This window comes from Rhizomucor pusillus, assembly GCF_041956525.1.
Source record: "Rhizomucor pusillus strain CBS 183.67 unplaced genomic scaffold VTP01scaffold_29, whole genome shotgun sequence".
Lineage (NCBI taxonomy): Eukaryota > Fungi > Mucoromycota > Mucoromycetes > Mucorales > Lichtheimiaceae > Rhizomucor > Rhizomucor pusillus.
The window spans coordinates 82,852-105,522 of NW_027192171.1; the positions used below are offsets into that span (position 1 = coordinate 82,852).

Sequence of the window (22,671 nt, forward strand, 5' to 3'; positions counted from 1 at the left end):
TGAGTAATCGCAGCAGTTTCTGTTAATAAGATACACAAGAATGCTGTTTTAAGGCAGGATCATGATCTAAAACTCCAGAAATTGATCATACCGCAAATTTTTCCATTCATACCATGACAGTTGGAAATCATTAACATTGAACTCATTTTAAAACGATGTACAGGCATGTAATCATCAATTTGTGTAGGATTTAGGTATGTAACAGTCTTACATCGTTAGGAGAAGACGAGTGACGACAGAAATACGAAAAAATAATAGAATACAGCATAGCACTTCAAGAGGAAGTCAAATAGAGACATAATAACTGTAGACGAGAGTATCTTTTATTTCTGATCAGATCATCGGGTAAACGAGATATGATGTAAATAACGCAACAACGGAGATTGCATTTAATGGTGATCGCCATTTTCGCTGCTGAGAAGATCGAGACCGTTCAGGACATCGGCATCTATTTTGCAAAAAGAAGTCAGAGATTGACGATCAAAGTTGTTGAAAGAGCCATTATCCTTACCCTTGAGAGCTTCGTCAACGTTGGCGATGATACCAAGGTCGTTGACATGCACAACGCTGTCATCATCGACATCGTGGCCGCTGCCTTCATCATCAGAGCGCTTGGCCTTGTTGGGAGCAGCCAAGGTCATGACAGCGAAAGCAGAGAGAGCGAGAGTGAAGAGAGTAGAGCGGAACATTTTGAGTCAGTTGTTGATGAGGTTCGACGACGGACATCGCCCTCGTCTTTTATATGTTTTGGATAGTTATTGTCTTTCTGTCGTATCCGGTCCTTTTGCGGAGCGAATTCCGCCCAATGCCGTATATTTCAATTGTGGCATCATCGTCACGAGCATTTTCTGCCCAACCTGTAGTTTCTACGAACGACCAGTTTCTATCGGAAAGTTTTCAGACTCCACCCGTTACTTTTTTGGCTTCAACGAATAAGTGGTTTAGGAAGTTTTCATTACTGTCTTTTAGAAGATGTTAGAACGATCTTATGTACAGCATCAAATTATTTCACAAAATCCAGCCCGTTAACAGGATTTGTTCTTTCGTACGATGTGTTATATGATATCATCTTCAATTCTTGTATCGATAATTATGCCAATGCCAATGCAAAAAGAACGAGAATAAAGGCATAAATGTCTGAAAATAGGAAAGCTTACGTATTGGACTGACGACGATGACCGAAGAGTATCTTTCAATATTCATGAACTGACAGTGACTTTATGCAGAATTGTAATGATTGTCCTTGCATACATTTAGATTTCGACAGCGGGATGCTAATCTCAAGTTCTGCCAGCAATTGAAAGTATTGAATCGGTCCGTAAGGATCCCATGGATACTTTTGCTGTTGGGTTCAAAAGAGCTAGTATACACGACGTAATTCGTAGACACAAAAGCTTCGAATATGCCTTGGCCAGGATAGAGTAGTAAACATGAAAGAGTCTATTTGAGACCTAGGAAGCTAGTTTACTATAACTATTTACAAACTGCTGGAATCAAATTATAGAATCTCGCTCGTTTATTCAGTTATCATTTGATAGAAAATCTCGAAGCTTTATGCATAGTAATGCGACGTCTTACGTACCTTGAATGATAAGAGGCATTGTCGTTTATATTCCAATATGTCGAAAAGTCGGAAAGCTAGTGTTGTCTTTATTATCAAATCAGGTAAAGGAACTGCTTCTGTGCTTTGCGTTGGTGACCCAGCCTTCCCGTAATATGCTATCCAAATTCAGGCGTCCATATCTTTCAATTGGAAAATTTGCTATCACACCTTACTCTCCATACTCTTTGCAAAATGCCATACACCACGTTAAACACATTGAAAAGCCAGGTAGTTATAGGAATTATAAAGGTCTACGCGTATCACTTTATTGATCTAACAATATTATCTCGTCATTGGAAGTAAACATGTCATGTTTGACTATTGCAAGTAATGCGAATAGGGAAGCGCTTAGTGACCTTCGCTGCTAAGGATATCAACGTCGTTAAGGACATCAGCATCTAATTGTAGAAAAAAATGGTAAGCAACATTGCATATTATGGATAAACTAATTGTCATTTCATACCCTTGAGGAGTTCATCAACGTTGACCAAGCCAATGTCGTTCAAGTGGAGGACGCTGTCATCATCAACATCGTGGCCACTGCCTTCATCATCTTTTCCGGCGCGCTTGGCCTTGTTGGGAGCAGCCAAAGTCATGACGGCGAAAGCAGAGAGAGCGAGAGTGAAGAGAGTAGAGCGGAACATCTTGTAATTGTTGCTGAGGATGAAGCTTGATGGTAGATGGAATCCGTTGCTTATATATCTTTCATTCTTCTTTCTGCTTTAATGCCGCTCAATGCCGCTGTAATTATTGCCGCTTCAATGCCATAGACTCACTGTTATCATCTGTCGTGTGCTTGCGTGTAAGTTGTATCTACAAACATATCTTTTGCTGTATCAAAAAATATAGGTTATCTTCATTGTTATGAATGCTACCTTAACTCGAAGTGTAATGTCCATACAGATATTTTTCTTAATTGCAGTAGAAATCATTGGAAGGAAATTGCCTGCTAGTCCTCTTTTAAACCGCCTGCGTCTTGGATTGATCGAACACAGTAATGCTATTACCGGAACGGCTTTGATCTGGATTTTGGTACTGTATATGTAGAAGCAATGGAAAATCATTGCATAACTCGCTTTATTTCACAAAATGAATGAAGAAAATTCCATACATTTAAGGTTTCAATAGGGTTGGCATTTTTCTTCCTTGGACCTGAGTTTGACATATCGTTCTTTTACAACGCGAATGGATTTCCGTATAGAAATGGCTTGATCATCAAGATCTCTGTTTGCATTAGAGAATATGTACTTTTTTCAAAGGAACAAAATCAAGCATTATCTAGTGAGACTCCAAGGAAACTTTTTTCTCATCTTAAGCATCAATAAAACTTAGGATAATTTACTTTGAAAGCACATGGCTTTCTTTGTGTCAAGACAGGTTAACCATTATAGATAAAACAATTGCAATGCCAGCATGGGGCTAGCTAGTCATCTGTATTTTAATGAGAAAATCATCAAAAAGCACGGCACAATATTTGACGTCTACGTAAACCGATGGATACAAACGTTAAGGCTTCTAGCTGTTGCATATATCACCTTTTTTTACAATGAATTATCTCAGTTACTATAAATCAAGCTATATGATCCTCCCTCTATGTATTATGCTCGAGAATAAAAATTCGAAAGAATGGTACTAGATTTATGAAATTGTAAAAACTTGATTAGTTGTCTAATCTTCTTTATTGAAAGGCAACAGTGGCTGCTAAATTAGAAGGTGAATTATGCAGCATTGACGATTGACGATCGTATGCGCCAGTATATTGAGTTTAGTTGCCTCCTTCGCTGCTGAGGATGTTGAGATCGTTCAAGACGTCGGCATCTACAATGTTGATTAGCAATCGTGATCCATTAGCATGAAGAAAATCGATAATTACCCTTGAGGGCTTCGTCAACGTTGACCAAACCAATATCGTTCAAGTGGAGGACGCTGTCGTCATCGACATCGTGGCCGCTGCCTTCATCATCAGCGCGCTTGGCCTTGTTGGGGGCAGCCAAAGTCATAACGGCGAAAGCAGAGAGGGCAAGAGTGAAGAGAGTGGAGCGGAACATTTCGATTACTGGTTGTTGATAGGATAGATGAGTTGTTGATGACTTTTGACGCTGGATGTCGTCTTTTGCTTTTATATCCTTTGCGTACTTTCTTTCTTACTCTTGCCGAATTCAAGCCGCTAATAATGTTAATGCTGTCTTATGCCAATGCAGCTAGCAATGGAATTTCGATTAGGCTGACGTACGTATACGACATAAGCGGCCCGATCATTTGATTCTATGGATAGTGCTAAACGGTAACGTTACAGTACATAGCCGGCGCTCTGGAACTAATGCAATGAAAAATATGAAAAGTACCAAGAAAACAGAAACAGACTCTGTCAAGATCCTTGCAGCAGTTTCTGGCTCGCATTGAAGTCCTACTATAAACGTCATTTCGTACGAGACGAGTGCAGAGTAGACACCTTCCCAGATTAGTATATTTGGCTTAATTCTGTGTCTTGGCAAAAGAGGAAGCGTAGCCTTGCAAACTGCAAAAGTCGCTTTTTTCAGGTGCATAACTGAGTTGACAGATGGCTGGTCACAACCGTTTTTTGTTTCCAACGGTTACAATATCTTATGTTCTGCACTGACTTGTGCGTAATCCTTCTTGATGTTCTTCCATGCATCCAATCATCTGCAGAATCTAACCAGGATACAAAATAATTGCATTTCCGCATTTGATGTATCAGAAACTGAGAGAACATAATAGACATGATCTATAGAATCTGTTTGACTCTGGCCAAAAATGCAAACCCTTCATTATTCCCAGCTATGATGTAAGCAGACTCTCTCGGATGATATTTTATTAATCAACCATGCTACTTTCTTCAAGTATCCATTGTTTCTATGTAAAGATAGTGATATGCGCCAAATAGATCCCGTTTAAACAGCAAGGATCGTGCCTGAATACGAAGCGTCAGGAGCTCGAAGTTCTTTGCATATTGCTTGTAAGCAACTTTGACATTTTCGAAATCCGATACAAAATGACAATCTGTGCGGCTTCATTGAACTGCCAAGTTGAAATTTACTGCATGTCGTAGAATCGTTACAGGGCGTAAGTTAGAAATTTCTACGCGTCGTCCCGTAGGTTATATATTAAATTCTCGGCATGCATGCATGTCCTTCGCACGTTCTTGAGAGGGATGACAACCGATGAAACAGCGTGGTTAGGAGCACCAGATGCAGTAATGTTAACTTGATTGTTCGTTTGTATTCTTATGACAACTATGCAGATCTGCGTCCAGAATACGCTGCATAAAATTGTTGATTGCAGTTACTGACAGGTATCGGCGATGAATGCTGTAAAGATCAAATATGCCCTGAAGATTCTAATTAAACTTTAGCGCTGCACTTGGAGACGAAATCGACTCAAACGATCAAATTGAATTCGTTTGAAATGCTCATCAAGGGTCTTACCTTGCCTTGGACGACGAGATGTAAGGGGTCAGACAATGCATATCCCAAAGGCCAAGAACATGCCCGCTTACTTGCATCTACTGTAAACTTTACTAAAAGCAGTCTGCGCTGCATGACCTGTAATGTCACTTATATTATTAGATTGAGACGTTCATCGAAGCATAAATCATGCAACAACGTTCGAGTTATCATTATTGTCTGAATAGGGACTACGCTGCAAAATAGCGGATAAGGAGAAAGAGTGGAGCGTCAGGACATAATTTCCAGGTACAAATATAGCTAACTGTATTCATAGAATTTTTCAGCAATTAAAACAAATCCTGAATTAAAGAGCACGAGGGATGTTTGCAGTAAACATAAGCTTGTAGCTAATTCGCGTGATGGAGTGGAAATTCACAAGAACGGAAGCCCACTTAAACAGAAGATGGCTACATTACATACGTCAAAATAAGGAATTTGGAAAATTATATTATCATGCTTTCGGTCATACTTTACCCGGATTTCGAAGTCTAATGATTTTGAGTTCTCTATGTGTACGTTTGATGTGCCGTGTTGTTGAACAGCTCGAATCGGCCTAATAAGCCCAAATCAGGAAAGTAAGATTTTGATCGTCGAGGCCAGCCCCATTTTCCGAAATAGGCGGTATTTACTAGCCCCTGATGGTAACATTATTGACTTATACGGAAATTGTAGCAAGATCAATACATTCTTCACAGTGACAGGCGTCAAATACAAAGTCAATATTGGGGATTCGAGAAGCTATATAAACGAAGGCCTCTAGCAGGCTCTCGAAAGTCATCAACGACAACTCATCTCTTCTATCGACACAACAGCTATCAATACAAGATGTTCCGCTCTACTCTTTTTGCCCTTGCCCTTTCTGCCATCGCTGCTATGACTTTGGCCGCTCCCAACAACGTCAAGCGCCACGATGATGGCAACGATAACGTCATCGATGTTAACGATATCGGCTTGGTCAACGTTGATGAGCTCGGAAAGAGTAAGTAGTCCTCAGCAGACAATTTGATTTCATCCTGTTATTGATTCATATCCTGCTAATGTAGACGCTGACATCCTCAACGACGTCAACCTCCTCAGCTCAGAGCACAACGATGATCACTATCGCTATGACCACCACGATCACCATGGTTACCACGGCTACCACGACGGGTCCTATGGCTACGGATTCGATGACGAACACGAATAAATACAGGCATCCCAATACATCGCTCATCTCATGCATGCGCATTCCTTTACATTCTTCATATAATATTCACTTAATAAAGAGAAACATTAACCTTTCTATTGTTATACATATAAAAGCACCCCTTTTACATTTTTGAAGTTCCAAACGGTTTCAGAGGTCCCGTGTGGAAATATCCATCAAAAATGAATGTTAACGCATAGAGAGGAAACCACTGGTTGATGGCATACATGTGTCGAAAAAGGAGAAAGTGCAATAAACGCGTTGAAGCTTATGATCTCAGATGCGTGATTGGGTAAGCGTAGTCTGGACTATGTTGGCTTTTCTTGAGAGCTTGCTGTGTCACAACTCCCGAGTGCTTACAAATAGGTTATTACACTTCCATCGAATCTATTTTTCCGTTCGTAGAACAATGGGAAATTCATTTGAAGACGAATGATCTTCCTCGCAAGTGTCTTTTTGTACCTAAATGGCTAATAAGGCATCAAGGCACGAGGTGCTCGTTACACGAAACTTGGAAAGTTTCCAAAGATATGGATAAATGTACCAAAGAGCGTTAAGGTCTCCGAACATGCTTGATATCAATGCTAGTAAAACTACAGTGTATTATACGATGTTTAAAAATAGGGAAATGGAGCTGATTCTACAATTACAGATTGTACTCCAGTACTTGCACAAAGTGATCCCAGTCCTCATAGGTGCTGTACTGCGCTGTCACACTTTCCAATCGCTGGATATCAGCAGCAGATTCTGGGAACTCATCGGCCAAAGTGTGCAAGAACCCGGTAAACTGACTTTTGATTTCATCAACTGGAACCTGCTGTGCGATCTGGTCTTTAATGGTCTGGATGGCATCAGGGAAGGCATCGATGGCGCTGTCATACTGAGGCTCCTCGTACTGTGCAGCTTCATTGTAGGTCATACCAGCCTGATCCATTTCTTCCAAAACGTACTCGTACTCGGCGTTGTTGTGTGCTAGAGAAGGTGTAGCTGTAGCTGTAGTACTTGTCTTGGCAGCACTCTTGGCAGTTGTCGTAGCAGTCTGAGTCTTGGTGGAAGACTTCTTGGTAGTAGTTGTCTTCTTGGTGGTCGTGGACGTTTTACTGTTAGTAGTCGAAGTAGAACCGGTCAAGCTGGTAGAAGTTGTGTTCTTTCCATGAGAATAGTCACCAGGGACGACGCGAAGACAGCCGTAACCAGATCGGCCGGTGGGACAATCAGCCTATCAACAGCGTCTGATATAAGCAGTGCTATCTAAAGAATAAACAGTCCGATAATATGAATGATTTACCTTGTTCTGGCAGCAGCGGATGCAGAAGCGGTTGATATCGGGCTCGATCAATTCGACAAAATAGTTGTAGTTCTTGCACACAGCGCCAACGGGTTTACCATTGCCATGGTTATCGTATTGTCCTCCACCATCCGAGCTCTTGAGCTTGTACTTGGTGCGGTCGATCCAACCAGTGAGTTGAACGTACGTGCTTGTCTTTAAAAAGTGAGCGGTCTTTATGAAACCTTTAGCAAGAAATTGTCAGTCAGCTGTCAAAATACATTTGAACGCGTGTATTTATCTCTTTATTACCTGCAGGCAAAGCCTTAGAACCGGAAATGGTCGAAGGTTTCAAACAGAAAGAGATACCGATGTCCTCGTTAGGAGCAATTTCCATTCCAGGCTTTGGAGGCAGGAAGAGGCAGAAGTCAGATAAGCTGTTGACAGCCACCTGAGTCTTCGAGGCTGATGCTGCAGCTGCAAAGAATGCAGAGACAAGAAGGAGCGCTGAACGCATGTCAAGCAAGTGGAAAAGACGTCAAGGAAACCGATGAGAGACTGAACGGGTTTTTAAGACAAGAGCATCTGGAACGTCGACGGGCTTTTTTTCCTTTTCGCGAACATTTGTGCACAGCTGCTTTTTTTTAGGATGCAAGTCTTTTTTTTAGAAGCTGTTGCTGCAATGGCGACCGACAAAGGATGCACGCTGCCTAACATTTTGCACTCAGTTATCGTTTACTGCTTCTTTGACTTCCCCGAGCCCCTGGATCTCATTTTCCACGGTTGCCGGGCAGCACCATTTTCAGTGAAGTGGCACTCAACAAGCTCTGGAAAAGGGAATTCCGATCTTCAATGGGATGTGTAACCGCCACAGCGCACAATCGAGACCCCCCGCCAAACGGTAATGCTCCCCGTGCATCGCTTCAGGAGGTTGTGTCTCAATGGTATCGCCATTGCGAAATCGCTCGTGGGCTGAGCTTGAAAGACATACCGTTGGCATGCCAAGTGAGCACTCGTATGCCGGTGACTGAAAACAGCCTTTTGCACCACATTATTGCCGTTCTGCTATTCACGAAGCATCCGCCATCAACTGAATTTTGAGGGCTTATTTTATGGACACGTTAAGATATGAGTAGTACTAAACTGAGGCATGCCATTTGTCCGGTACTTCCAGTTCGAGCATTGCATTCGTCAAATACTTAGCGAAAGCCTAATAAGTTAGTATATAATACAGTTTGTCTGATGGAAAGCACGCTAAACTTTGAGGCAACAACGGAATATCAATTGTCTGGTTTGTTTAGCCCACAGATAACCATTTGCTACGTAGTTGGATAGCGGGAAAATAAGTAACATCCTTTCGAGTATACTTCACGTAGCGATATAGCATTTCAGCTGCTTGTTTTCTTCCAGAAAACTCATTACGACGGGGTGAATATCAACCCACGGCGAGCTTGTAACTTCGGAATATCTTAACAAGCTAAAAGCTGTACAGATTGAACGGAGGGTGATTCCTCTGCAATAGCGCGGTTTTCACAAGCCACAGTCGAGTAACCCAAGTCGAGAATGAAAGCCGGTAGTCTATTCACAACGCTCTAAAACATGTCTGATTTGCCTCAATTTAGCGAACAAGACCAACGTGAACTTGCTCAGGTAACAAACCTGAATGTCGTCGGAATACGTCATTTGGTGCTAAAATGTTGAATCGCTAGTTCCTTGAAGCCGAGAACGCAAAGGCTCGCGTTCAGCAAACTGTTCACGGTCTTACCGACAGCTGCTGGGTATGTCAAGGTTTTGATATATTAGTTCTTGTCGTGATTGCTGAAACGTGTCTTTTCTAGGATAAGTGCATCAGCAAAATCAACAACAAACTTGATCGAAGCGAAGAAGCTTGCTTGGCCAACTGCGTTGAACGTTTCCTTGACACCAGCGTCTTCATTGTCCAACGTCTTGAGACCTTGCGCAACTCTGGCATGTAGAAAACATGAGAACCAACCCATATACATGTATATTTTGTATAGAATGAAGGAAAATCATATGCGACACTGAGACCACGGTTGTCAAATGGTATTTGCTTCTGTTCGATGGATGACATTGCATATGACTGCAAGGATTCGTGGCATGTTTGCAAGTGACGATGATGTTCTTCGCAGTGTGGATTTTGCGTATGACAGAGTGATATAGGCGGAAAATGCTATATGCATCCTTTTTATTGAGTTCTTTTCATCCCTGCATCAATCTGATTCATTCTACTTGAAAGGTCACGTATGAATATTTCCAAGTTTTGGTGGATATTGCTTGCATGCGAAGTAGTATCGTGTAAAATGTTTCCATATATCAATGGGCTTCTTAGAAAAACTATTCTCAAACAGGTTCTCAACGAGCAAAACGCAAAGCGACGCTTGGAGTAACTAGAAATAATTCATTATGTTTTTCTGGATTGCTTTATTTCTTCAACATGTGATAGCTAAATGAAGCTAGTTGCGTCTGGCAGTAGCATTGTGCCATCCAAGCCAGTGCAGCTGCGGTGGGGGACAGGGCTATACTGTAAGTCCTCGTGGCGATCTCGCAGTGCGTGTCAAGACAGCTTGTGCAACCTTCAATTTTCAGGGCCACGAGGCAAATGTAACAGAAGCTGTGTTCTCCAGCCAGCTTTTTTGTGCTCTTTGTTCTCAAGCTGCCATCTCGAACTTGTTGCAATGTCACAGCACCCACTTGAGTCCTCACCAGACAGTCGCACTTTCAGCCCAGCACCTTCAGATATTACCGACGAAGACTATGGTTTCCCTGACTCCAGCAGCTCCAGAGCCTCCTCTCCTTTACCGGATAATATAGTCCGGGCAACGAGTCCGCTCGGCAGAAGATACTTGAAACCTATCAATGGGATCCAGACCAAAGGATTCGCATCTTCTGGTAATATCAGCCAGCTGTATCGGTCGTAGAATCCTGCTAACTCCAAAGTATAAAAATAAGCAAAGAGACGATCCTCTGTTCTGACACTCGGCTCCATTGAACGGCTGCAGCAGTTCTACGCAAACAAAGACCTCAAAGTCAACAAGTAAGCACAAGACATGAAATACAACAGGTGATGGTATTAGTGGCGGCTAAGTGAAGCGACCTTGCAGAGTTGGAATGCTTGGTTTCAAGCGAGATACAGTTTCGGAAGAACCGGACGAACTCGATCAACTACCGACACCTCAGGCACCACCTCCAAGTTGGAAAGATTTAGATGTGGAAACCGACTTGGATGTATTGCTGGACTTGTGCTTTGGTGATATACAAAACATGTTGACACAGTGGGCGATGGTGACGGGGCCCAGGGAGCACCCGAGTTACAGCAGCCAAGGTAGCCAGACCAGTAACGAGTCAGATGACGGGTTTCAGATTCTGCCGCTGCTGGATTCCGTTACAAAAATGATCAATTCTGTAAAGAATTACGTTTATCAGCGCCACGACTTATCAGACAATGCTATGCGGCAGGTGCGCCGAGCAACACTCGATCTTCTGGACGCTCTCAAAGTACTGGAGCATCGGTTCCGAGAGGATACTGACGAGCATGGAGAACACACCTACCGGACTTCGGACTTCGGCATGCTGGAGAAGGAAAGGCAAGCAATACACGAGTATCTGCAGATAATTGAAAAATGTGCCTTCAATCCGCCGCACCACATTGGCAGTCCACCAGCAGTGTATTCTCCTGAAATTAAATCGTTGCTGGCAAAGACAGCAGTCCGACAGATATCAAAAGAAGACGAGAAACCAACGCACGGAATACCGGTGTGGCTCGAAAGAGGCTCATTTGTTGACGATAATTTAGGTGAGAGCTGCATCTTTTTCAGCGCCTGCTGACATGCATATGCTAAGCTCAGTCTGGTGAAGTGGCTTCATAGGCAGATACCATGCTCTTCTCAACGAGAATAGACCATCCGGCACCGACGACATACCTGACCCCCATCAAGAAGAGGATGCGTTTCTGAAACATCTAGCGTAAGCATCTAAGATAACCACAGCTACTGCGCATTTGACTCATGTAAGCCATGCTTCGCTGCGCTATATTTAGAGATGGCATCGTGCTCTGCCACGCATACAACAACATTGTCAAGCGCTCTCGGAGACCTTTTGGCTTTATCAACAAAATTCACAGTGATACCCGCCGAACATACCGTGCCATTGAAAACTTGCGATTCTTTGCAGCGTAAGCAACATCTTTGATTATCTTCTTCCGTCCAATATCACTTACTCACAGCGACTATGCCGTACAGCGCTTGCAGCTTCAGATTTGATCTCACATTCAAGAGCTTCGATCCTGCTGAGATCGCAAGGAAAACAGATCAAGGCTTAAACTCGGTGGGTTGCAACCAAAGGAAAATGTATATTTCACTATGCTAATCAGATGCCTAATAGCTCAAACAAATCATTGAAGCATTCTGCGAAGGCGTCATCAAGGAATTGCGGCAATATGCAGATTCAGTTAAAGCAAGGCAATCCATGCTAGTTACACCTAACATGCAGCAAGACATTGCAAAGTATCTGCAAGAAAAGCTTGCGATCGATAGCAATGTACAGTAGAGCATCCTTATATGATACATATACATATCCAATGCATAAACATAATAACAAATCATATTATACAAATTCACAGCGCAGTCATGCAGTGAACAGAAATTCTTAGATATCTATCAAGCTATGCATGCTGATTAGTAAGCATTGCAAAGCAATAATGCAAACAATGGTACTAAAAGTATATTATACAATTCTATCATGCCTCGTTTTTCTATGTCTAATCACAACGGCCATCTGGAGGGCCATTCAGCCATCTCTCAAACACTTTGGTGCAGTCAAACTGTTCTTTTCCAAGCTTAGCATTGACTTCATTATGGCGTCGGCATAACCATTCGCTCAGTTTCTTTCTACTTCCCACTTGGACGGGTTCTTTCTCTATAGACTTTTTGAAATCCTCCTGTTATGTCCAAAGTATGTTGAGAAAAAGAGCAATGATGCTAGCATATATACGCACCTACCTTGCAATACCAGCATGGATAATGCTCTGCAAATGAATTGATAAATGTCTTCATGCTTTCCATCTGTGAAGGCGCAGGTCGGTCAGGATAATAAGCTGCCATGGTATGCAACAGTGTCCAGGTAGCATTTCCCAGCTGCTCCACGTCCACTGGGCAGTTCTTCTTTCGCCATTCCTCTTCTGCTTTCTCAGCAGAAACTGTCGAAGTTGCTGCCGTCGAAGCGGCCGCTGCTGCCTGCGCAGTCGACGACGACGAAGTTTTTTCCTCAGTCTTTTCTTTTTTGCTCTTCTCCTTCTCTAAGCGAGACCATGTCTTGAAATCCGTGCATACTCTGCAGGGTCTGCCGTCCTTCATGGGCACATGTTTGCCAGTGACAGGATCGATCGCAATCGATGTGTTTCCTTCAGCTGCTGCAGCGGACATGTGCTGTGGCGAGGGCGAGAGATAGAGAGAGGGACGACGAGAAAATCGTCGGACATGACACCCATTGATGCCACCCGTTCGGCTCGGCAAAGTTTTGCCGTTCCATGCAAAAAGAAAGCCCAAGTACCTGGAAACTGCGTATTCCAGCTTGGAAGAATGACAGATATTACCACGAATATAGTCGTACAATTCATTGATTAACCAATGTCAGAGAAGGGCCTGATAGGACGAAGGCAGCTTTTAGGACAATACCAATGAACTCCAGAAAAATTGCTGCGGATTTCTTTCCCGGACTCTTTCTTCTTTTCTGCAGTAGTCTCTTCCTACTTAAAATCGGTTGTTTCAAATGAACAAAAGGACACCTTGCAATGGTAAATCAATTCTCTAGTCATGATTGCTCTTTCGCCTGCTTTTGCTGACATATTCTTGCAGAGTGCCGGGAACACAAGAGAAGATGCACTGGTGATCTGCCCTGTCAACGGTAAGCTCTCGAAGCTGTATAGATTATCTTTGTTTAGGAAGTATACTTACAAACTTGGTACAGGTGCGAAAAGTTCAATCTGAAGTGTGTTTACTCTGTTACCAAGTCGCCGAAGGATGAGGAGTATTTACAGTATCTCCAGAAGCAGGCGCTTTACGAGGAAATCGATACACTTCGAGAACAATTGGCGGGTATGGAGCAGGAAGTCTCCCATTTCATCAGACCGCAGATCCAGTTCAGCGTAAACGACCATTTATCGCCTGCAACATCTGGGGGCTTAAGTAGCCACTCGAGTGATGCGTACTACTCTACACCGGGACCTCACGAAGAGTCCTCATCCTCTTCGACCTCCTCCAATGATTTGGACGATGCAGACGGTCGCCACATGCTTTTGGATAACGAACAAGGCTATTCTGCTAGCATGCAAATCGATCGCAGCAGCAATGAACCAAGCTGGGAACTGACGGTCACGAAGAACAGCCTATGTATAAAGACGAACATTCGCACGCATACAGAGCTACTGCAGGAACTACAGAAAATCGTAAAGACTCTCGAATTCAGCAACAAAGTACCAAGCATGTTTGGCAACCACACTGAAGAAAGTTCAATCGCAAAGCTGATGCGCATCCTCATGTGGAAGCGCTACAATGGCTCGCGCTACAAAACGTATGTCAAGTTTGCACCATTCCTCAGCTTCCGTGGAGAGAATGAAACGATACAGGTCATCGATGAATCGCTTACAACACTGTCACTTCTGGACATATACTGGAACTGTCAGCATCTTGTACAGATCATGGTGCATCGGCCCACATTTATGAAACTGTACGTTGACGATGGAAAGGCGAGATTCTCCCCAGCTACTCTGGCACTTTGCGCTGTGATCTGCTCTCTACCTTGCGAGCATATTTTTCGTACGGTACCAGTAAATGCATGTGTTGGCTACAGCAAATATTACTACGAGCGCGCGCGACAAGAATTATGCGAACGGTTTGATGAGGCTGATCTGGAGATTTTCTTGGCGTATATCTTTTTGGCTTACCTTAAATTTCGACAATCGGATGCGAAACAGAGTCAAAAATATGCGGATATGGCTGAGCGTCTGTTTCATATTCTGGAACCAATGTATGCAGAACCAACAGAGGAGCAGCTTCAAGAGCCTATGTTTGTCGGTAAACGCGAAGTATTCGTCCGTGCACTCCAGGCTCTTTATCAGATACGGCATTTGCTGCTCTTCCTTTTACTTGACAAAGCAAAGTATGAAGATGATGACAAAGAAGCGGAAACAAGAGCGCATGAATACAAAAAGATGTTCAACTCTCTTATGCCTGGCAATTTGATGATGAAACCCATTGAAGGCGATTCACCGTTGGAGGAGATTTATATACAGACGAATATCCATATACGTGACCTGCGCCACGAAGCACACAAAGTTGTCAGCAATTTCCAGACAGCTGACATACCCAAACTGATGGGAACTTTTGGACACTCACTGGAACTTGTTATGAAAGCTTGGTACAACAAGTTAGATCCAATCTATCGCTTGTCCATACCTCTCTTGGATGATTCGATCGATGAAGACGTCATGAACAGCATCATAAAGAACGACTGTATTGCTAGCGTAGCACCTCTCTTGACAACTATTCGAGTCTACAGTGAATACTTGATCTTTGCAAAATCATACATATCCAAATGCCCGTACCGGAGTGTAGATCCTTCTGAGGCTCAGGATCTTGATCTGAAGATGCGGAGAGAAGAGAAGTGGCAGAGACGGGTCAAGAAGATCATGAAGATGAGGAAAAAGATCGACTTTGAAGGCACGGACGAAGAGTATCTGCAGACGGTCATGGCAGCATTGCATGAACTCCAGGAAACAGATCCATCACTCGTCGATATTGCTATACGGGCGGCGGCTATCACGCTAAAGTTGTTCCGTTACATGCAGGTCCATGTCTTGTCGGTGTGTCTTATCAACTTGCGTGTTGCGCTGGATGCAGCCGATGTCCTGTATCGAATCGCCCGATGCGCACGCTCTCAGCCCGATTTTATCGCACCACACGTCCATAACAAAGTACTCAGGACTTTGGAAGGATTTATTGACTTGATCCGCACACAGATTACCAGATCGCCAGCAAATCCTCCGTTGGCGGAGCAAATCAGCCGTATGGAGCTTATGCTCCAAGAGTTGATGAACGACAACGATCCTCTAGATTTGTCACGTTACATCGACATTTAAACATCACAGTTTCCACTGCACACACGGATACGCAAACTGGTATACCTACTTCACCCTCCTCTCCCTGTTATATTATAAGTGTTGCTTTGTTGTACATATTGATTGTTCGTAATTTGCTTCAGTTTCATTCCACATAGTTAAAAACCCAAATATATTGTATTTTTACACCAAGTAAAGGGACTAGCTAACGCTGGTCATCCTGCACGTCTGCAGATGCCGTCGCCACACCACCTATAATATCATTGTAAGTACCTAGTGTCTGGTAATAATTCTTCCTCCTTCATTACCAGGTGGGTCAAGTGCTGTATTTTTCGTTGGCAGCTTGGAAGTGGCTGCATAGCGATTGAAAGGTTGCATTGTATAACCTTGCAGCGAAGTATATCCTGCTATGGCTATGCAGATTGATGCGAGCTCGTCTCGGTTTTGCGTATTTTGATGTTCTCGATAGGAGATACAGGCGGGATTCATGCAAACTGACGAGTCGTTCACGGAGACCATTTTGTAGGTACCTTTGATCTTTTTCTTGCATTTTGGACGGATGGCAGTACCCAAGCAGAACGGACACGTCCTCGAGCTCCGAAACTCGTCCGCCAATGCAACGACCGCGTACTAGCTATGCTGCCTTCGCAGCTTCTTTCCGCCTCGCCGAGCATGCCCTTTGATTCGACTGCCTACGCAAGTGCCTTGATTTCCGATACACATGACTGCAACGGCTTTGTTGTTTCCAGTATTGCTTTTTATGTACAATCTCCTGACTTCGTTTTTCTTTCTTTGCTCTCGATGATTGATAAAAAGACCTCAAAGCTTCTCTCGACTCGCATGCAACCTAAGAACACTTTAGTTAAGATATGTCGAAATAGAGAAGGGACTTGCTTACTCCGTGTGCAATGGCAACATCTTTTCCTGCCGTTGCCTTCTGTATTGACTTTTCTCCGATCCGCTTTTCAGCATCTCGAACGGCTTGGTTTTTCGATTTTCGTTTTTGCCGCAGCCTCGTGTGTTTATTGCAAAGAGACTTTTCGTTTATCTGTGCCGCTGTGATACAATTGAATCTGGATGTCGCTACATATGCAATGAAGTTTTCGCCATCGTTTGTATCGGGTGACTCCGCAGTTGTATCCGGAGCCATGCTTCCATCAAGTTCTGTATCATCAAGTGCTGCGAATCTGTTGTAAAGAGATATCTGGTACTGTAATTTCTCTTGAGTCATAGCGACAGTCGTAGACATTGTGCGTAAGCCATAATCTGTGCCACTGTACCCGAGAGTCTTGCCGGCGTCGAAAGCTTCCTTCTCTAGCACAAATATATCGATATTAGACGGAGATTCCTCGCAAGCGTAATGTCGCAAAGTAGGCAGCGTGTTCGTATTTTCAGCTTTCTCTTGATCCCGTCCAGTAGCTTTCTTCTTTAAACTTCTGGTAATGTTGTATAACATCATCCTCATATCTTTCAACCTTGTAGCTGTGTTTTCCGCATCTGTAATTGCTTGCGCTCGCTTCAAACGTAGATCTCGTAGTATATCTAAACTCTCTGTTCCAAGACTTGATTTGGCTTCTTCGTACGCTTTGATACTACGTTTCCGCTCCTTTTGTTGTAATTTGTAAGCCGCCTCGAGCTCTGCAATCTTCTTCAGTGCTTCGATGTTGATGTTGTCGTTGTCTTGTCTCTGTGAGATTTGGGTTTTGTATGTCGCACATGCTTGCTTTTCATGTTTTCGTTTGCCCAGCAATCGGATGACGCCGAAATATGTCAATAAGGCACTATTTTGGAATATAAGACCCAATTCATTACAAATCTTCTTCATTTTATCAATATCGAGAAACGCACCCATCATCAGTTCCTTGTTCTCGCGGGCTTTTCTGATATTTGTGATTTCTTCTCCGCTATATGTGCACAGATTGAAACGGTCTGCGTTTGAAATGAACATTTCATATATCGATGTTGCGTCGAGCGTCAATGATTAGATTCTTCCTGCCGACACTAATGGCGATATTTGCGTCGTGAATTCTTGATATCCACAGATTGTTAGCACCGTATTGGCAAAGACAACGAAGGGAAGTGCATCAGCAATCGATCAGTGCTTTTTTCCATTTGACTCTCGAACGAAAGGTCGTAGCAAGTTGACGATGGTTTTTACAGCTTGAATCTCTTGGGACTGGAGTTCAAAGTCATTGGAGCAAGTTTCGGTATATGTTGTTCGGTAACATCATTGCCGACTGTAGTTGAGAAAATAAGACTCTTGGAAATGTCTTTTAAGCGATTCAATCGTTTTCGACTTGGCTCTGCATAACTTTTTTGGCCGTCTTGCTCCTCATCAATGCCAGGAGTATCTTTGTCAGGAGAATCCTCCTCTTTACACTCTTCCAAAATCTCAACAATGCTTCTTCTTCTATACCATCGCGCAGCAGCCTTGATACTGTCCTGATCTAAACGCTGTCTGCCTTAGAACTGCATCTGTTATCATTACATAGATTGCCTACTACATACCGTGTCATCATCATTGTCTGCTTCATTAGTGTCGCTTTGCAAGTTCTGGAAGAGAAGATATCATATCATACTCATCATAAATATGGGTGTTTGAATGTACTCAGATGCAAGCTTACCTTTCTATCTTGAGCTTGATTCTTCAACCTTTTTTGCCAATTTCCATTAATTGCATGTATCCGTTGCTGACATTTATATCGTCGCGATGACCACTTTTCTTCTTCGTCGCTATCCTTGGCTTGAACGATACGATTTTCGTTCTGCAAGTACTTTTTCTCTTCGCAAAGACGATTTCGCTGAAAATTCCGGATGGCTGCGCTATCCACCTTGATTTTGCGTTCTTGTTTTTCCTTGGCTTTCCTAGAAACCAATTCTTTATAGTGTGCTTCTCGTTTAAAAGCCAGGTGCAATCGTAACAAAATCCGCATACGTATTCCGCTGATCTTGATAGCAGCTTATTATCCGCCCACATCTGCTCCAAATTTGTACAGTATTGATGCACAGCCTTGTTCGTCGTTTGAGACAATCCCGCTGGCGCAGACGGCAAATAATAGTAATCAGGGATGTAATAGTCACAATCGATGCTGCCTAATGCCCGTTGCTGTACAGTTGCAGCCATTCTTCCCGAGTAGATAGAATGCAACCTTTCAATATGTTGTTGATCGAAAAGCACTGTGTCTGCGGCTCCAACTAAAGACGTATTCTGGGATATATATTTATCCTGCTCGAGCATCGATGTGTCTCTGAGTGCATGATCCGGGATGATCTGCGTAAGACCGAATTGTGTGCCATTTTCGCAACAAATTCCAGCATTGTCGCGCGTATCACAGCGGACAGATTGGCGATGTCATCTGATATCAGCTCTTGCGTCGAGCCAAGCGTTTCCTCGAAAATTTCAATGTAATCTTCCGGTAAGCCAGGGCGTAATACACTGCTCAAAGGCACGCTTGTTATTCCATGATTGCTACCATCATCATCATCGTTGTTCTCGGCCTCTGTATTCTTCTTATCTTCCTTTTCATCATCTATGCTGCTCCACTGTATCTCCACATCTTTGTTGATTCTGTCAAAATTCGAGTTCAGGAAACTTTTCCAGCGGTCGAGCCGGGAGGGAGACAACTTGATAAGCTTCTTTCTCGATGTGCCGTATGGCCAGCTGGCAGTTGCTTCAAAGCCAGAAATTCAGCTTTCTTTTGAGTCACCTCCTTTTCGATCTTGTTTATCATTTTGAGCCATTCACTTTCATCTCCTGGAAGTTCTGATGGACTATTCTTGAGTTTCCGGATTGATCCACGTACAATTTTGTCAAAGACTTGTTTGAGATTGGCGATAAGCAAATCTTGGTCAATTTCGACTGCCTGGATGACATTCTTCTTCGAAGTTGTGGATTGATCACGTAATCTTGGGAATGGAATTTCGCCTGTAGTTGGTGCTTGTTTGGTATGATATCTTGCTTTGTTCATTTCTGGATGAAAACGACGAAGAAAGGACACACTTGCGTGTGAGACAAGGTATACTTTTCTGTTCAATGCCCGCCATTATGCAATGCTTTCGTGGACAGATGCTTGTATAATAGAATGGACCCTTGATGTTGTCAACTTACCAGCTGATACATACATGAAAATACAGTGTTTCGAAAATTGAACTTTGATTTTGATGATGAGAGTCCAAAGTTCAGACTTCGTTAGATTGATAACATCAACAAAGATGCACGGAGAAATATTCTTTTTTTATGACTGTATGCCGATGAATAATGGATTGTGTATATGGATATGCTAATGGATGTAAGCAAACATACATAGTAGTATGACATACGCCAGAGAAAACATCCTTCTTTACAGAGTCTGGATGTTAACGGGTCATTCGTTAATCATCGATCCAAACTGAGCAGTGAAGCAGACTACAAATAATTGAGTAGAATGTATAGAATTCGTCCATAGGATTGGAATTCAACATTGTATCCAAAGTGATGATCGGGGTCTGGCCATTTCGGGAACACAGATGCTGAATCAAAGTCCAGTTCCTTAGATTGGTGTCTGTTCTGTCTGCCAAACTCCAAAAGTGAACACTAATTTTGTAGCCCACGTCGTGTTAAACACTCTTCCATCCAACGCATGTGGAAGGTGTATAAATTAATTAACTATAGTTTTCTATAAAAAAATCGGCCCTCCACCCACTCCTCCAATCGCTACAACCTCAGAAAAAAGTGCTTCCAAAGTCATTTTTTGGAAAAAAGAGCCAATAACAAGAGGAAAACCATCTCAAGTCTAGACGGATTAGTGTTCTACGTCTAAGAGGAAGGAGGGAGTACCATAAAAGGCAGATTTTATGAGGTCCTTTTTTTAATAAGATTTGTGCACTTCTGATTTTTGCTTGGAAATTCAAGCGGACTGTCTTGCCAATGGAAAGCGGAGCTGACGCGTCCTCTTTCAAACTGCCGTAACTGCACCCTTTTCTGTTCAGGACCACTTGTAACTTTTACGTTAGACATGGTAAAGTTGGTCCACGCTGTACCTTGTTAGTTGCAAAGTCTAACGATTCTGCCAGTTCCGAAATCAATACGACAACGATGTTTCCACTTGGTCACCGCAAGGTCGACTTCACCAGGTCGAGTATGCCGCAGAAGCAGTGAAACAAGGCTCGGCCGCCATTGGCTTGAGAAGCAAAGACTACGCGATTCTTCTCGGTCTTAAGGTTGGAGACATATAAGAAACAGGTTGCAGGCACGAAAGGTCACTGACACGACGCTGCAGCGTTCTTCAGGCGAACTTGCTTCCTACCAAAAAAAACTCATCAAGATCGATGAGCATATGGGTATCGCCATTGCCGGCCTGACGTCTGACGCACGTGTGCTTAGGTACGTAGTAGGAGTAAGCTGCAACAGTCTCTGAATGGCATGGTTAATGTTTTGGTTATTGCAGCAACTTTATGCGAAACGAAGCCATGAAATCGAAAATGCTGTACGACAGACCACTTCCTGTGCAAAGAATCGTTTCGACCATTGCAGACAGTAAGACTTTGGAATTCAAGATCAAAAAAGGGAAGGCTAGTGTTTGCTAATGAGGAAATTGATAGAGGCTCAAATCAACACCCAGCAGTACGGTCGTCGACCCTACGGCGTAGGATTATTGGTTATCGGTTACGATGTATGCAATAACATGAGCAGGAAACGAGATATATATATATATATGGAACTAAAATGGAATTATTGGACAGGAAACTGGACCTCATTTGTTTGAATGCTCTCCTTCGGGTACCGCCTTCGAGTACTATGCCATGTCAATTGGTGCACGCTCACAATCTGCAAAAACATACCTCGAGAAACATTATGAATCTTTTGCAGATGGTACGCTATTGCTAAATGAATGGAATGAAAAAAGTGAGAATTTGCTGACCGCCGTGTCCTTTTGTATATAGCTTCTCTTGACGAACTCGTACGACATGGATTGTTGGCATTGAGAGACACTTTGCAGCAAGATAAGGAACTTACCATTCAAAACACATCGCTCGGTATCGTCGGTAAAGACAAGGACTTCCATATTATCGAGGATGAAGCTCTGCAGAGATACTTGGATCTACTTGGTGACGAGACTAGATCTCGTCGCGGAGGCGCATCTGGCCGCTCTGCCGCAGAATCAATAGCTGCAGAAAATTCTAGAGAGGATAATAACACCGAGATTGACCGCGGTGATGTAGCACCCATGGAGACTGATAACTAACCTGAATGAATAAATGAAATAATGTACCTCTCAGCTGTCGGAGGAACAGTAAACTCCCCCACCCAACGAAATTTGGTTTTGCTATTTTCTTCTTCCTCCTACTACACCGCTTTCTCATACCCCGTAACTAATGGTAAGGAACACAGACATCCTTTCTGTGTAAGCGTTATTTCTGACGGCTATTCAAGTCTACTCCTGTTATTATTGGGTTTGCTGTTGCTGGCGCAGCTACCGCCGGAAGACTCGGTTTGAAGGCTTTTCAGGAATGGCAGAAAATGCCCAAAGCACCGAGACCACCTCGATTGTCTAAATTCCACAAGGGTGGATTCGATCCCAAAATGAACAAGCGAGAAGCTGCCTTGATTCTCGGTTTGAGGTTAGTCACAGAATATTGGCGTATTATACCAGATCGTGTTTGCAAACAAACGGCAATGTTTAGAGAGTCTGCCGTTACCAAAGCCAAAGTAAAGGAAGCACACCGCAAGATCATGTTATTGAACCATCCTGATCGCGGCGGCTCACCGTACTTGGCAACGAAAATTAACGAAGCCAAGGACTTTTTGGAAGGCAAGGCCAGAAAGTAGTAATAGTAGTAGCAGTAGACGGAATGGGGACACACACTCGCAACAAGGTTCCAAACGACCCAAACACAATATCTCACATCACACATCTCATTGCCACCCATCTCTTTCCACTTTTGTACAGTAGATCTACAGCATTTACAAATACGATTCAAAACTCTTAAAGGATCATGCTTCTTGTTGCATATGAGTCCCGGTTGTTTTTGATA

At 43.1% G+C, this 22,671-nt stretch overlaps 15 protein-coding genes across 15 annotated transcripts; 6 read left to right on the plus strand and 9 right to left on the minus strand.

Moving 5' to 3' along the window:
• Positions 1-389: 389 nt before the first annotated feature.
• On the minus strand, positions 390-641 carry VTP01DRAFT_6132 (uncharacterized protein; the record flags this gene model as incomplete). Its single annotated transcript, XM_069385000.1, has 2 exons — positions 390-448; positions 512-641. The coding sequence occupies 2 exons, from the start codon at positions 639-641 to the stop codon at positions 390-392; spliced, it is 189 nt and encodes a 62-aa protein (XP_069234660.1).
• Positions 642-1,951: 1,310 nt separating this feature from the next.
• VTP01DRAFT_6133 (uncharacterized protein) lies at positions 1,952-2,199 on the minus strand (the record flags this gene model as incomplete). Its single annotated transcript, XM_069385001.1, has 2 exons — positions 1,952-2,001; positions 2,067-2,199. 2 exons carry the CDS (start codon positions 2,197-2,199, stop codon positions 1,952-1,954), a joined length of 183 nt encoding a protein of 60 aa, XP_069234661.1.
• Positions 2,200-3,368: 1,169 nt separating this feature from the next.
• VTP01DRAFT_6134 (uncharacterized protein) lies at positions 3,369-4,149 on the minus strand (the record flags this gene model as incomplete). The annotated part of the gene is made up of 5 exons (XM_069385002.1): positions 3,369-3,421; positions 3,477-3,702; positions 3,752-3,770; positions 3,837-3,868; positions 3,949-4,149. 5 exons carry the CDS (start codon positions 4,147-4,149, stop codon positions 3,369-3,371), a joined length of 531 nt encoding a protein of 176 aa, XP_069234662.1.
• Positions 4,150-5,561: 1,412 nt separating this feature from the next.
• VTP01DRAFT_6135 (uncharacterized protein) lies at positions 5,562-6,256 on the plus strand (the record flags this gene model as incomplete). Its single annotated transcript, XM_069385003.1, has 3 exons — positions 5,562-5,582; positions 5,743-6,049; positions 6,114-6,256. The coding sequence occupies 3 exons, from the start codon at positions 5,562-5,564 to the stop codon at positions 6,254-6,256; spliced, it is 471 nt and encodes a 156-aa protein (XP_069234663.1).
• A 646-nt stretch (positions 6,257-6,902) lies between these two features.
• On the minus strand, positions 6,903-8,040 carry VTP01DRAFT_6136 (uncharacterized protein; the record flags this gene model as incomplete). Its single annotated transcript, XM_069385004.1, has 3 exons — positions 6,903-7,475; positions 7,545-7,768; positions 7,836-8,040. The coding sequence occupies 3 exons, from the start codon at positions 8,038-8,040 to the stop codon at positions 6,903-6,905; spliced, it is 1,002 nt and encodes a 333-aa protein (XP_069234664.1).
• Positions 8,041-9,122: 1,082 nt separating this feature from the next.
• Positions 9,123-9,499, plus strand: VTP01DRAFT_6137 (uncharacterized protein; the record flags this gene model as incomplete). The annotated part of the gene is made up of 3 exons (XM_069385005.1): positions 9,123-9,173; positions 9,233-9,301; positions 9,362-9,499. The coding sequence occupies 3 exons, from the start codon at positions 9,123-9,125 to the stop codon at positions 9,497-9,499; spliced, it is 258 nt and encodes an 85-aa protein (XP_069234665.1).
• A 720-nt stretch (positions 9,500-10,219) lies between these two features.
• On the plus strand, positions 10,220-12,089 carry VTP01DRAFT_6138 (uncharacterized protein; the record flags this gene model as incomplete). Its single annotated transcript, XM_069385006.1, has 7 exons — positions 10,220-10,433; positions 10,494-10,578; positions 10,646-11,337; positions 11,411-11,507; positions 11,581-11,715; positions 11,783-11,867; positions 11,925-12,089. 7 exons carry the CDS (start codon positions 10,220-10,222, stop codon positions 12,087-12,089), a joined length of 1,473 nt encoding a protein of 490 aa, XP_069234666.1.
• Positions 12,090-12,300: 211 nt separating this feature from the next.
• VTP01DRAFT_6139 (uncharacterized protein) lies at positions 12,301-12,964 on the minus strand (the record flags this gene model as incomplete). The annotated part of the gene is made up of 2 exons (XM_069385007.1): positions 12,301-12,480; positions 12,542-12,964. 2 exons carry the CDS (start codon positions 12,962-12,964, stop codon positions 12,301-12,303), a joined length of 603 nt encoding a protein of 200 aa, XP_069234667.1.
• Positions 12,965-13,310: 346 nt separating this feature from the next.
• VTP01DRAFT_6140 (uncharacterized protein) lies at positions 13,311-15,678 on the plus strand (the record flags this gene model as incomplete). The annotated part of the gene is made up of 3 exons (XM_069385009.1): positions 13,311-13,335; positions 13,397-13,445; positions 13,509-15,678. 3 exons carry the CDS (start codon positions 13,311-13,313, stop codon positions 15,676-15,678), a joined length of 2,244 nt encoding a protein of 747 aa, XP_069234668.1.
• A 184-nt stretch (positions 15,679-15,862) lies between these two features.
• Positions 15,863-16,176, minus strand: VTP01DRAFT_6141 (uncharacterized protein; the record flags this gene model as incomplete). The annotated part of the gene is made up of 2 exons (XM_069385010.1): positions 15,863-15,909; positions 15,966-16,176. 2 exons carry the CDS (start codon positions 16,174-16,176, stop codon positions 15,863-15,865), a joined length of 258 nt encoding a protein of 85 aa, XP_069234669.1.
• Positions 16,177-16,291: 115 nt separating this feature from the next.
• Positions 16,292-17,482, minus strand: VTP01DRAFT_6142 (uncharacterized protein; the record flags this gene model as incomplete). Its single annotated transcript, XM_069385011.1, has 2 exons — positions 16,292-16,504; positions 16,556-17,482. The coding sequence occupies 2 exons, from the start codon at positions 17,480-17,482 to the stop codon at positions 16,292-16,294; spliced, it is 1,140 nt and encodes a 379-aa protein (XP_069234670.1).
• A 329-nt stretch (positions 17,483-17,811) lies between these two features.
• Positions 17,812-18,590, minus strand: VTP01DRAFT_6143 (uncharacterized protein; the record flags this gene model as incomplete). Its single annotated transcript, XM_069385012.1, has 3 exons — positions 17,812-18,099; positions 18,166-18,210; positions 18,282-18,590. 3 exons carry the CDS (start codon positions 18,588-18,590, stop codon positions 17,812-17,814), a joined length of 642 nt encoding a protein of 213 aa, XP_069234671.1.
• Positions 18,591-18,852: 262 nt separating this feature from the next.
• On the minus strand, positions 18,853-19,625 carry VTP01DRAFT_6144 (uncharacterized protein; the record flags this gene model as incomplete). Its single annotated transcript, XM_069385013.1, has 2 exons — positions 18,853-19,328; positions 19,403-19,625. The coding sequence occupies 2 exons, from the start codon at positions 19,623-19,625 to the stop codon at positions 18,853-18,855; spliced, it is 699 nt and encodes a 232-aa protein (XP_069234672.1).
• A 1,026-nt stretch (positions 19,626-20,651) lies between these two features.
• Positions 20,652-21,881, plus strand: VTP01DRAFT_6145 (uncharacterized protein; the record flags this gene model as incomplete). Its single annotated transcript, XM_069385014.1, has 7 exons — positions 20,652-20,654; positions 20,710-20,856; positions 20,916-21,019; positions 21,084-21,172; positions 21,238-21,308; positions 21,379-21,508; positions 21,580-21,881. The coding sequence occupies 7 exons, from the start codon at positions 20,652-20,654 to the stop codon at positions 21,879-21,881; spliced, it is 846 nt and encodes a 281-aa protein (XP_069234673.1).
• A 130-nt stretch (positions 21,882-22,011) lies between these two features.
• On the plus strand, positions 22,012-22,465 carry VTP01DRAFT_6146 (uncharacterized protein; the record flags this gene model as incomplete). The annotated part of the gene is made up of 3 exons (XM_069385015.1): positions 22,012-22,014; positions 22,070-22,257; positions 22,321-22,465. 3 exons carry the CDS (start codon positions 22,012-22,014, stop codon positions 22,463-22,465), a joined length of 336 nt encoding a protein of 111 aa, XP_069234674.1.
• Between the last annotated feature and the right edge of the window lie 206 nt (positions 22,466-22,671).